The sequence below is a fragment of the Toxotes jaculatrix genome, chromosome 12 (assembly GCF_017976425.1).
Source record: "Toxotes jaculatrix isolate fToxJac2 chromosome 12, fToxJac2.pri, whole genome shotgun sequence".
In the NCBI taxonomy this organism is placed as follows: Eukaryota; Metazoa; Chordata; class Actinopteri; family Toxotidae; genus Toxotes; species Toxotes jaculatrix.
This window is the reverse complement of record NC_054405.1, coordinates 10,555,457-10,567,561: the sequence shown is the minus strand read 5'-3', so window position 1 is coordinate 10,567,561 and position 12,105 is coordinate 10,555,457. Positions and strand designations below refer to the sequence as shown.

At 39.5% G+C, this 12,105-nt stretch overlaps 2 protein-coding genes across 2 annotated transcripts; both read right to left on the bottom strand.

The window, feature by feature from the left end:
* Positions 1–1,003: 1,003 nt before the first annotated feature.
* gja2 (gap junction protein, alpha 2) lies at positions 1,004–4,288 on the bottom strand. The gene is made up of 2 exons (XM_041051594.1): positions 4,133–4,288; positions 1,004–2,891 (listed from the first exon to the last, which is right to left on the bottom strand). Exon 2 carries the CDS (start codon positions 2,838–2,840, stop codon positions 1,770–1,772), a length of 1,071 nt encoding a protein of 356 aa, XP_040907528.1. The 5' UTR covers positions 2,841–2,891; positions 4,133–4,288; the 3' UTR covers positions 1,004–1,769.
* A 2,984-nt stretch (positions 4,289–7,272) lies between these two features.
* gjb1a (gap junction protein beta 1a) lies at positions 7,273–9,769 on the bottom strand. The gene is made up of 2 exons (XM_041051596.1): positions 9,742–9,769; positions 7,273–8,009 (listed from the first exon to the last, which is right to left on the bottom strand). Exons 1-2 carry the CDS (start codon positions 9,767–9,769, stop codon positions 7,273–7,275), a joined length of 765 nt encoding a protein of 254 aa, XP_040907530.1.
* Between the last annotated feature and the right edge of the window lie 2,336 nt (positions 9,770–12,105).

The following is a 12,105-nucleotide window of genomic DNA, read 5'->3' as shown; positions in this document are numbered from 1 at the left end:
TGGTATGTGTTGTGGAAATGCATCCATCCACACCGCCCTCGGTCTATGTGTGTGTGTGATACAGCTTGTGGAGGCTAAGCAGTTACAACAAGGCAGCTTCAGGCAAAAAAAACAACAGGGCTGCATTGATACACTGGGCAGATCGTAGCGTAGCAGTGACCACACAACATCTCAACACCACGCATAGCCTCGTAAAGTTTGTATCAGATACAAACCTAAACCAAATCTGTTTATGTACTTGTAAAAGCTAAAAGCTTGATGATGTTGTTGTTGTGCAAATTGAATGATCAAAGAAAATTTTGATTTTTTTTTTCTTAGTACAAGACCCCTTTGGCCGATGATTGGCTCTCCCACATAACAGTCCCCAACTCCCATCCAATCAGGTGAGAGTATGGGATTTGAAATAGTACCAATGTGCATTTAAAATAATCAGCTTTTTTTCATGTCTGATATGTGTAGATTTGGAAGTGAAATCTTTGTCCACTTTGATGATTAATGATCCTGTGACAAACCAAACTCTGCTGATTAAAACATACAGCATTCAAATACTTGAAATATACTTGTATTAAATTCAAATTTGCTTGCTAAACACCAAAACATCAGTCATCTTTTAAGAGGCTTATATGAATACCAACATAGCCCAGCTCTGCTGTGACATTTGCTAAGCTGCAGTTTGAATCAGAAATTTTTATGACTGCAGCTTTTGTTTACATCACTCTATCATCAGTTTGTCTTCAGCAGTGGATGAGTTGTGAAAAAGCTGCATGTGAGTATATCTAACATTTTTGTGTCAGGGGAGGAAGTAATGGAAGTTATTTTTTGCCTGTTGATCATCACAGTGCATCTGATATCTGAATTAGAAGAGCAGTTTTGACAAAACACAGTTCTCTGCACATCAGTTTAATCAAAGTACAGTCACAAATAAGAAAGCATGATAATTGAATGTTTGTGAATGTCATATACGCTTTAATGTCATATACGCTTTTGTAGGAAATCCACATGTTGATTTTTATTGCCGATATTTGATTGTTTAATGGAAAAACATGTTCAAATAGCAGTAAGAAATTCATGTCTGTAACATATGTACACAAGAGTAACAACACCTTTTTGCTTTTGTTTTGACATCTTTTCATGACATCATGCACCTCACAGTTTCAGTTTAAGTAAACTGCTTGTAAACAAAAAAAATCTCAAGTAATCTGCATCTTCATCACCCACAAATATAGAAGATCTAAACTACTGAGAGTGGGGGAAACAAATTTGAGTGTAAATCAATCTGCAAGTCCACATTTTAGATAATGCAGGGGGAGTCTTGTGAACGCACAACACTGCTTTGTGCTTTAACCAGGAAGTGTGAGCTTTTAGTTTTTATTGCGATGCCGAAAGAGGAATTAAGACTTGTGATTTGAGTGAGCAATGGAGCTTTTTTGCTCTTTGTCTTTGAATTTGCACTGATCACTTGCAAACTCATTGTGAGAGAAGAGTTTCCCCATAAGATTTTTACCATAAGAGCCCTTTATATTTTCTTCTTATGCCTATGGGTAAATAACCTTTAACATTAAAAAGTCCTGTGAGCTGAAGAATTCTCAAACATGCACTCAATACTCGCTCTATGCTTACAAAGCTGTCCCTGTGTGCTCTCAAATCTTGACTTGCCAACTGATCACAGTCGTAATCTGTTCGCTCAACAGTTTTTTCCATTCTCATGCAAATATTTTTTTAAGCTAATGTGTGTTGTTCCTGAGTCTTGGATGGAAACAGAAGGTTCCTTAGATCTTCAGGTCGTCCAGCCTGCTCTTGTTGTTGCTGTGTTTGCTTGACTGACTGTTTCTGCGCTGATTTTCAACGGGCATCTCAAAGACAGGGCTGGAGGTTTTCCTCTCCTTCGCATCATCTCCCTCCGATTTACCTTTCCTCTCCACAGCCATATTGTCTCTGTTCTGCTTGTAAACCACTTTGCTGTTGTAGGGGCTGTAAGCGGAGTTTGGCTCTGCCATGCTGTACTTTGAGTCTGTAGGGAAAGGCTCAGGCACTGCAGGATGACCAGCAAAGTAGTTGTAGCTCGGTACGAAGGGCATGACCGCCTCGGTTAGGTGCTTGGGGGCCTCGCTCGCAGCCTGTGATCGTCTGTAGCGGAGCCCCTGGTGGCACTTTGTGAAACCTAGATGGTACATTTCCACCAGGTTGAGCAGCAGTGAGATGCAGGCCACCGCCAGCATGAAGAGGATGAAGACTGTCTTCTCAGTGGGTCGGGAGATGTAGCAGTTCACCACGTTAGGACAAGGCCAGCGGTCGCAGGTGTACATCGGCTTGAGCTCAAAGCCATACAGGAAGTACTGAGCAACAATAAACGCCACTTCAAACAGGGTCTTGAAAATAATGTTGAAGACGTAGGTTCGCAGCAGTGCACCTTGCAAACGCACGTGACCCTGGTTGTCTTTAACAGAAGCCTTCTTGGCCTTGTTGCCAAGTAACTGCTGCTGCTTTTCATGCTGGATGGCAAGGTCCTTCTCTTTCTGCTTTTCCTTTTCCTCCATGCGGACCAGATGAAGGATGTGGCCCAGATAAATGAGAGTTGGCGTGGAGACAAAGATGATCTGCATCACCCAGAAGCGAATGTGAGAAATGGGGAAGGTCTTGTCATAGCAGACGTTCTGACAACCGGGCTGCTTGGTATCACAGGTGAAGCCAGACTGCTCGTCACCCCACACCTTCTCAGCGGCAGCTCCCAGCACCAGGATGCGGAAAATGAACAGCACTGTCAGCCAGACTTTGCCCACAACGGTGGAGTGTTCCTGGGCGCTCTCCAAAAGCTTCCCCAACAAGTTCCAGTCCCCCATACTGGCTCACAAATATAGACTCGACTTTATCGACAAGACCAGGAGATACGCCTGTGAGGACAAGGAAAATATATAAGCTTCATCAGAGACAGATTGACTTTTAATTGGAAGAAAGAAACACTCAAAACTACGCAACGGCACCTGATATTTAGGCCACTTAACAGCTATAGAAACAAGCTGTGAGCACAATACTGACACATCATGTTTTATCATCATCTCTGCTGTTAAATGCTCCACTATTTTCACCAGCTATTTGCTAACTTTGTCTGTATGTAGATTGGTGCTGGGCAGGTAGCATATAGTGGGTTTCCCAAGCTCTTTTTTTGCTGAAATTAGCTGCCTGCTGCTAACAACGCTATGAGAACAGCGGGGATAAGCCAAAACAGTAAAGCTGAAAGAAGCTAAAAAAAACTTAGTCAAATTTAGAAGTCACAGTGGGACCCACATAAACCTGATACTCATTCCAGTATCCCTGTGTCACACTTAAAAGTGATTCGAATTTGATAAATAAATAAATGACCTGACTCGTAAACTCACAATCTATGCATTTACATTGCAATAAAATTTAATCCAAGAAACAAATTTAGTCAAAACTGTTTTAATGCTGTGCAATTTGCTGATGACATTCCTTGTATGCATATCATTAAAAATAGTGTATTTCTTTTTTTCTGGTGGCGTTAGTGCTCCAGACACCCTACAACCAAAGACTAGTGTACTGCAAACAACCCAGAAGTGACTTACCAATAGGAACATTGATTGATCATGAATTCACTGTTTGTATTCTTAAAGGTTGTGTCTTATCGAGTTTGCGCTGATAAAATGGAGCAGGACACAGCTGACTGTGTGTAAGAGAAAGCCCTGGAGCAGGCTGGGGAAACACTCAGCCTCAGCATAGATCTTGTGACACAGGACCCAACAGAGCTCCCCAACTCCAGAATTAGGTTTCTAGTTTAAATTTCAGGCAACTATTGGTTGTGGCATAGCAATAAATAAATAAATTTAAAAATTTAAAAAATTACTTAGAAGATACTTGTGTCACTTAGAAGTAGTAATCAATGATCAGAGACTGAATCTGAGCACCTGTTTAAGTCCAGGATCGTCAGCCAGGAAAGGATTCCAGTGACACTTTTAACCCAGTAGGCTAGTAACTGCTGTGAAACTGGTCCTGGATTTCATTCATAAATTTACAATTAGATACAATAAATATAATAGTTTGTGAATATCCAAATTCTAACAACTTTGAGAACTATTTCTAAATGTTTTTCCCGGGTATCTTTGTTACGAAAACATACCTCACAATGGTCATCTCCTACAGCAGTGCAGATCCAGAGTCTTTTGGTGACTGAGCCTCTTCAGTTCACAGAGAAGCCATGTTCCCCTGAACCACTGAGGCAACTGCAGTGCCAAGATAAACTTCTCTCAGATAGTTTTCACTGGAGGCTCTGTGATCCCGCCTGCTGCCCTCCCACTCTGACCTGATCAATGCCCAGCGTTCAGCAAGCCATCGCAGCTAAATCCTTGCCTGGTCTCAGTACAAGCAGCCTGTAGAAAACAATTTTTCTTAAAAAAAAAAAAAAAAAAAAAAAAAAAAAACTTGTTTAAGAGGTGTTTCTGCTCAGCTGATTGGCAGCTGAGAAGTCCAGTGAGGGTGCAGGTTAGTCTTACATGTCAGTGTGCGCTAAATATAATTCACAGTGAAGGGAGTGGCTTTGTTGTCACTCTCATGGTGATCTGACCCTTGACAGCGTTAGACACAGTAGAGCCTCCTCTTAGTGCTGCAGTCAGGGTTACTGCTTGTTGAATGAGTGACACGTGTTATGCATGGTGGTAATACAGGCAGAGAAAGATGCACAAATCTAATCCTGTTTTTTAGTCTCTGTGTCATTTAGTTAAACGCTTTTCATTTACAGTGTCACTCTGGTTAAGACCACAGAACAGTAGTGGAAAGTAATTAAGTATCAGTACAATTTTTTGAGGTACTTGTTTTTGTACTTTACTCGGGCGCTTCCATTTTCTGCTGCTTTATTGAACTCCACTACATTTCAGAGGCAAACACATCACTACTACAAATATCTGACAACTTCTCTGATTCAAAATTTCTTCCAAAATCCCAAAAAACTGTGAATACAAAATATATAAAAAGCTATAAAATGTATTGCATTGCCACAGATAACACAACACATATCGATAGGAAGAAACATGTTACACTGTTACATATGAATGCCTCAAATGACAATAATCGGTAATTTGTGTGATAATTTATGATTCTATACAGTGGTACTTTACTTTTATAAAGGTACTTTACTCAGGTACATTTTGCTGATGATTCCTGATGATAGTTTAACTTAATTCAGGTAATATTTTGAATGCAGGACTTTTATCTGTAAATTAGGTTTTCATATTATTATTTCTACTGGAGTAAATTCTCCTAATATTTCCTGCCTTCCTTGCAGGAAAAGCAACAACTCACAACTCATCCTTGCTGAGTTGTGGCTAATTTACACAAGTGCTGTAATCAAGTAACAATTTTGAGGCACTTTCCTTGAGTATTTCCATTTTATGATATTTTTACACCACCACATTTCAGGGGAAAGTACTGTACAATTTCACTACATTAATAGGACAGCTATTGTTCAAATCATTCAAATCAAATTTACAAATACATATGATCAATTTAAGAGATATACAGTATTATAGATTAAACTGAACTGTATAAAACATTTATAATTAGCTCTGGCTTGACAACATTAAAATTCTGCTTACACGTAGATATTAATAAATCAGTAATAATGTTCCAACATTATTTATACATGAGAAATGTTAACATTTTACATAACTTTTTGATATTTGAAGTATGTTTTGCTGGAAATACTTTAATGAAATTTCATTAAGATTTTATTGAGATGTTGAACACAGGGCTTCATTATTTCATTACATTTTGTTGTAACTAACACTGATCGCAGACAGGAAAAGCAGATTGGGGGAATTTGTTTTTGGTACAGTGCTGCCGGTATGCTTCTCATCAGTCTGAGCTCTATAGATGGTGTGTGTTTACGCGTTCCATAAAAAGAGAAATGCCCTCTTGCTTGGCCACGGCAGGTCCAGCTGTCCCCTGGGTCACCCATTGTCACCCACACACTGACCCCTCAGATCGTGAGGCTATTGATAAACCCACAACTCTGCACTCTGGCCTTCAGAAGAAGAACTTAATCAGCCTGAGATGTTTCCTCACAGGTGCTAACATGGCTCAGACGATCCCAAGTCTAAAGATGGCGACGGTGCCACTAAATGTGTGATGAAGTTTCATTCACGTTTTTTGTTTTTTTCTCGCAGTGAGACTGCAGACAGCTGAGAAGCATCACAGAAAGTGGCACCACCGTGACTGCAGCTTAATTTGTCCGTACAGATCACTTCTGCTCTCTGCTGATTTATAGGGTTACATGAAATAGTTCCACTTAGTCAGGAAATTAAAATACACCAGATGTATTTTAGTTCATTGCAAATTGAAACAGGTTGGTGAAAAAATCTAGTAAAAGAATTGCACAATTACACAAACTCTGGTTTTGATTTTATGGTTCTGTGTAATGACAGGATACAAACATCCAGCTTCAAAATGGATGATTTTAAATAACATGTTTAGCAATCAGTAGTAAACTTCAGAAAAGATAGTGTGCAGTTCAAGTTTGTTTTTTGTTTTTTTTTTCTGAAGGAGCCATTTAACCACCAAAGTAAAGACTCTGTATTAAACAAACACTGTGTCATTTAACATTTATGAAATGCAACATGTATTAGTGTAATATCTCACTGATAACAGCTGAAGAAAAGCCATAAACCCTCCAGTCCATTAGATTCAGTTCATGGTGGTTTAGACCTAAACATGTCATTTGACATCATATTTAATGCAAATAATGTAATATTATTATTCTAAATTAAAATACAATAAATATTGCTGTACATTGCATTTTCAGCAGATACAATGTGATGATTTTAAATCATATTTCTTGATTTAACATTTTCATTTAAAGACAGAAAAAATCTTCATCATAAACAAAATGTCAAAAAGTCTATGATGTGGTCGGCTAGAATACAGTTTCATGAAATGCTACTTAATTGATCTTTATTTGGCCAAACATCAAGCTATTATATTATGTTATATTATTATTATTGCTGTAAGTGCAGCTGTTTACAGTGTTTCTGGTCATAGTACAAGTTGTAACTCAATAGATATCATATTTTCAGTGAAAATGTTTTGAAATATCATTTAAAGTCTGGTAAACACTGATGTGAGACTGGTCTGAGCACCGATTATCACCACTGGATAAATCATCACCGCTTCAAACTGTGATGTACAGTATATTTTATGTCCCTTACTCACAAGTTAAATTAAATGTTGTTGCCTGGATCTAAGGTCACTTTGTGCAGGCATGTTTTGTTAGTATGAGCGGAGTTTTTGTTGGATCCAGGCCCCCATAGTTGAGTCTCCAGCATTGTGCAAATGCTTACTGCAGGCCTTCCCCACCAAGAAGACCACCTCTGCAATGTTGAGCAGAATACAAACCCCCGACACGGCCAGCATGAAGACGGTGAAGACGGTCTTCTCCGTGGGCCTTGACACGAAGCAGTCCACGGTGTTGGGACAGGGGTACGAGTCACACTTCACCAGCCGGATCATCTTGTAACCAGGGTAGATCATGTAAAACACGTACATAAAGGTGACCTCAAAGACAATACGGAACAACAGGCTGATGACGTACGTCCACCAGAGAGCCCCTGTGATTTTCATCTTCTGTGTCTTTATCTGCTCCAGGTCTTTGGGGTTGGTCCGCCCTGACAATCTGTAGAGCCTCTTGTCGACGTGGCGGCGGTGGGCCACATGCATGGCAACCAGCAAGGCGGGAGTGGAGACAAGGATGAGCTGAAGCGCCCACAGACGGATGTGGGAGATGGGGAAGAAGTGGTCATAGCAGACGCTGTTGCAGCCCGGCTGCTGGGTGTTGCAGGTGAAGCCGGACTTCTCGTCGCCCCACACGCTCTCTGCTGCGACCACCAGGACCAGGATGCGGAAAATGAACAGGACAGAGAGCCAGATGCGACCGATGCCTGTGGAGTGCCTGTTCACACCACTGATGACAGCATAAAACGATGCCCAGTTCATCTTTGGTTCCGGGTCTGGTGGAAGAAAGTGCAAGAACCACATTAAAGGGTCAACAGGTGAATGAAGATTGTGCTGAATAGTACTGACTTTTTAAAAATATTTTAAGTTATTCCAATAAATACAGAACATAATGTAACAACAGACAAAACAAACCTACTTTAAACCACTGACGAAGAGGTAGAATAACATAACCAATAGACTGAAGTAAAACAACATAAAAACAACAACATAAACACATTTTCATTGTAAAAGTAGGACAATTTTCTCCCTATTTTGTTTCTTTTGTAAATTATAAAAATGAAACCAGACTTCACTGAACTTCCTTTGATAAATATCAGTCCTTGCGATCAGAGATTCAAAAAAAGCAAACGTCTGCCTATCAGCAGACCTTTCAGCAAAATCAGGCTTCGTCTCTCTCTCCCACTGGCAGAGAACAATCCTTGAAGTGCCAATAAAACTGCGATTGCAAAGCCAAGAGACTTGTCACCTAATAAACACAGTCGAGGAGATTCTGGCCGTGATTTGTGTAACCGCTCTCCAATGCTTTTTACTACTAATTTTCTTTTTTGGAAAAAGAACGTGAAGAAATATATCCATTCATTTTTACACTCTCAACGCTTCACCCACAAGTCCCATGTTAGGAAGTTTAACTGGTGAATAATAATCCTTGTGAGTAATAAAATACAATTTCCCACCGCATCTCTGACTGACCACCTGGCATCAGCCACCATGTTTTTCCACACAGTAAATTCTCTCTTTCAGATTAAGATCCCTTCATCAGATCTTTCTCATTTTTTTTAACAATTACTAGGCAGACGATTTGCTATGCAGTGCGCTCACTCCAAGGCAAATTAATATTTTAAACAATTAAATTCTTCTCCTTTTCATTTCATATAACCCCCAGACTCTTACAGCCCCTCATACATAACTATTTCCCTCCTGTCTGTTAAGCCAAAAATGTCTGTAAGCTCTTGAAATTTTTTTTTAAAGTTTGCTCTTTACAAATCACTTACAAATAGTATTGTCTTATTAAAATTAACATAAACTTTGTACTGACAGTATCACAGTGGTTATTATCACTGTGATGATCATTGAAGGGAAGAAAAATAAGTAGTTTATTTTTAGAACACTAATATTATGGACCTTTAAATATTAGGAATGTTTCCTCTATAATCAAGTAGTTTTTCTGTTTTGGCACATACATATTCTTGTACTTTTAATGAAACTCAAAATACACTCCAAGCTTGCCCCGCTGTCACAGCAGATTACAGAGTACATTATAGCTGAAACAATTAGACAATTAATTGATTAGCTAATAAATTGAAAATTTACTAAACATTCTCTAATTCCAGCCTCTCTATTGTGAAAATATGCTAATTATATGTTCAGTATTAATATGTTCAAATATTTAAAAGCAAACTTGCAAATACAACTTCAGTCTAAGTGTAAATTTAAGAGTTACATAATACTGTACCTTTATGAGTGGGACAATTTACAGTCCCAGCAGCTAAGAAGTTAGTGCTTTAAAAATGAACTGAAATTAGATCACTTTGTGAAACTGCACCTCCAGTTTTCTGCAACTTTTTCTTTCCTACAACTGAGTGAATTATAACTTTTCCAAGTCAAAAATTTGATTTAAGTTTAAAAAGTATCTGAAGTGTTTTATCTCCTCTGCGCCATTGTTGGTTGTCCTGTGTCTCCAGCATGTTTGCATATCCCGTCTAATATAAATGTCAGAGTTGTTACCCGGCTCAGCAGGAGGTGTAAGAGGCATAGGAGGCAACGTAGAGGATAATGCTGACCCGCTGGTTTGGCATGGATGTTAATCCAGAGAAGAAGGAAGCCTCTCTGCCCCCCCTCGGCCGTTGGCAGGCCACTTAAGAGTGCAACACTGAAGTCTGGCACCATGCATCATGTGACATGCTTTCACCAGTCGCCATGGTGTAGCATGCAAAGTGGGCATCTGCACCCACCGTAACGGTGTCTGTATTACTCTCTGATTCTCGGCAGGCAAATATTTTGTTCACTAAAAGGGTCTTAATGTTTCTCAGAGAAGAGCTCCTCTGGTTCAGACACTGCAAACAGTCAGACTTTGTTTTGTGACCAACTTCATCGAGAGTCACAATTTTTTTTTTTTTTATCTTTTTAAATCTTATGGAATTTCCCAAACTCTCTGGTGTCAAGTCAAGACATCACAGAAAAGCATAACCTGCCCACAAGCCCAGAATAAACCAGCTGAACCACACTGAAAACAAACCGTCCAACGTTTCTTCAGCTACATGATCTGGTAACACGGCAAAGGAATAAAACCAACTTACCTTCAGCTGCAGTTTGGAATAAAGTACATCCAGAAACATTTACGTTGACATTAGTAGATTCTTTTTTTTTTTCAATCTGTGACTTTGAACAAGAGAATCAGAGCACCATAACTTTGCATTGCTAATGATTTCTCTCACACTAGCCACTGCCCTGCACTGGAGAGGTCATATGCTTCTGTGCCCGACATTTGCATACAATAGCCCCTTTTACCCAGGCCAAACAAACAGCTTCAGAATTCAGATCAAACGTTTTAATTTCTGCCCAGCTGAGGAATCTGTGTGGGGACTGCAGTGTGTCCTCTCGTCCTTATTGTGCTGTGTTCTCCACAGGAAGTGGAGGATGATTTTGACGCAATATGGAGTAAAACATAAAGGTCTACAACAAAGAATGACCCATAAAATCTAAAGATAAGAGGAAAAGGGTTTATTATCATAATAATCAGTCTCTCATCTATTTTTTCCCCTCAGCCTTTATATCCACACTGATGCTGCCACTGACTAACCACTGATTCAACCCGCTCACTCTGTTCCTATGGGACCAAACACACTTTGACGTACTTCTGCTAAGTGGGATTAATTGCTTGCTTTTTAGATTGAATGACCTCTGTAACCCACTGTTTCTAACAATTGGAGGGGGGGGGGGGAGGGGGGGGGGTCAAGAACGTCTACATAATTCCTCTGTCTTTGTGGATGAAAAACTCGAAAAAAAACAAAAAACAAAAACAAAACAAGTGATTTTGTTTTTCATTTTCTTTTTTGGCTGCTTAAAAGCTGCTTATCTGAGCTTTATTTAATCAGAAGGCTTGTTGAGATCAAGATCAATTTTACAAGAGAGACCAGTGAACACGTAAGCAACATTACGACAAGGGAAGTAACAGCAGCATGAGCACACAGGATGTGTCCATAATCCAGTGTAGACATCTGTGTTGGATTGTATCATGTATTTTTTCTGATTCTGAGTGAATCCAAATAGAATTTTTCATTTTATGAGCTACCTATAGCCAAATTTCTAAATATTTTACAATGCTCTACTGTATGTGTTAGATTTCCAGTATGAGTGTGGTTCTTAGTAGAGACATCAACGCTCTGTGCTGTTGTGAAATGTATTCACGTTGTGTTTTTGGAGGCTAGATCAAGCCTGAGGTTATGAAAGCAGGTCTGGAGGTTGTCAGAGACAGACTGTTAGCTGGTTGAGAACTGGTTTGCAGTAGAGCCAGTCAATGTAAAATGAGACATTCAGCTGAAAAATAAATATTAGTCATGTAAAGAATGAACAGCAGCAGACCTAGTCTTGACCTTTTGGGACACCTTTATCAACCATCAGGTCACTTGATTTAAAAATATTATGAACAACAGATTAGTGTGTGTGTGTGTGTGTGTGTGTGTGTGTGTGTGTGTGTGTGTGTGTGTGTGTGTGTGTGTGTGTGTGTGTGTGTGTGTATGTGTATGTGTGTGAGTGGGTGGATAATTTTGCTTTATGGTACCCTGGACACCACCATCTCCATTGTTAGATGCATTTTGACTCTGATCAAGATTTAGAATCAGTTGCACATATTGTGAATAACTCTAACACTTGTAAAGGGCTCTACACTCCTCATCACGGCCAAACTGTTCACTTAATTGCTACTGTTGCCTGTCAGAGACTTGTTACCAAGACATGCAGTTATGTGTAAAGAATCCTGTGGGATGCCAATATGATTTATAATCTCTTATGGCCATTCTGTAACCTCTCTTATGCTCCTGGTGTGGATTTTGGAAATGAAGGCTTTAGAGAAGTTTTAATCCAAGCAAT

Coding starts and splice junctions, on each gene's coding strand:
- gjb1a (XM_041051596.1), bottom strand. CDS start 9,769: ATGCCTCTTACACCTCCTGCTGAGCCGG. Junction 8,010..9,741: donor TACACCTCCTGCTGAGCCGG/GTAACAACTCTG, acceptor TTCTTCCACCAG/ACCCGGAACCAAAGATGAAC.
- gja2 (XM_041051594.1), bottom strand. CDS start 2,840: ATGGGGGACTGGAACTTGTTGGGGAAGCTTTTGGAGAGCGCCCAGGAA.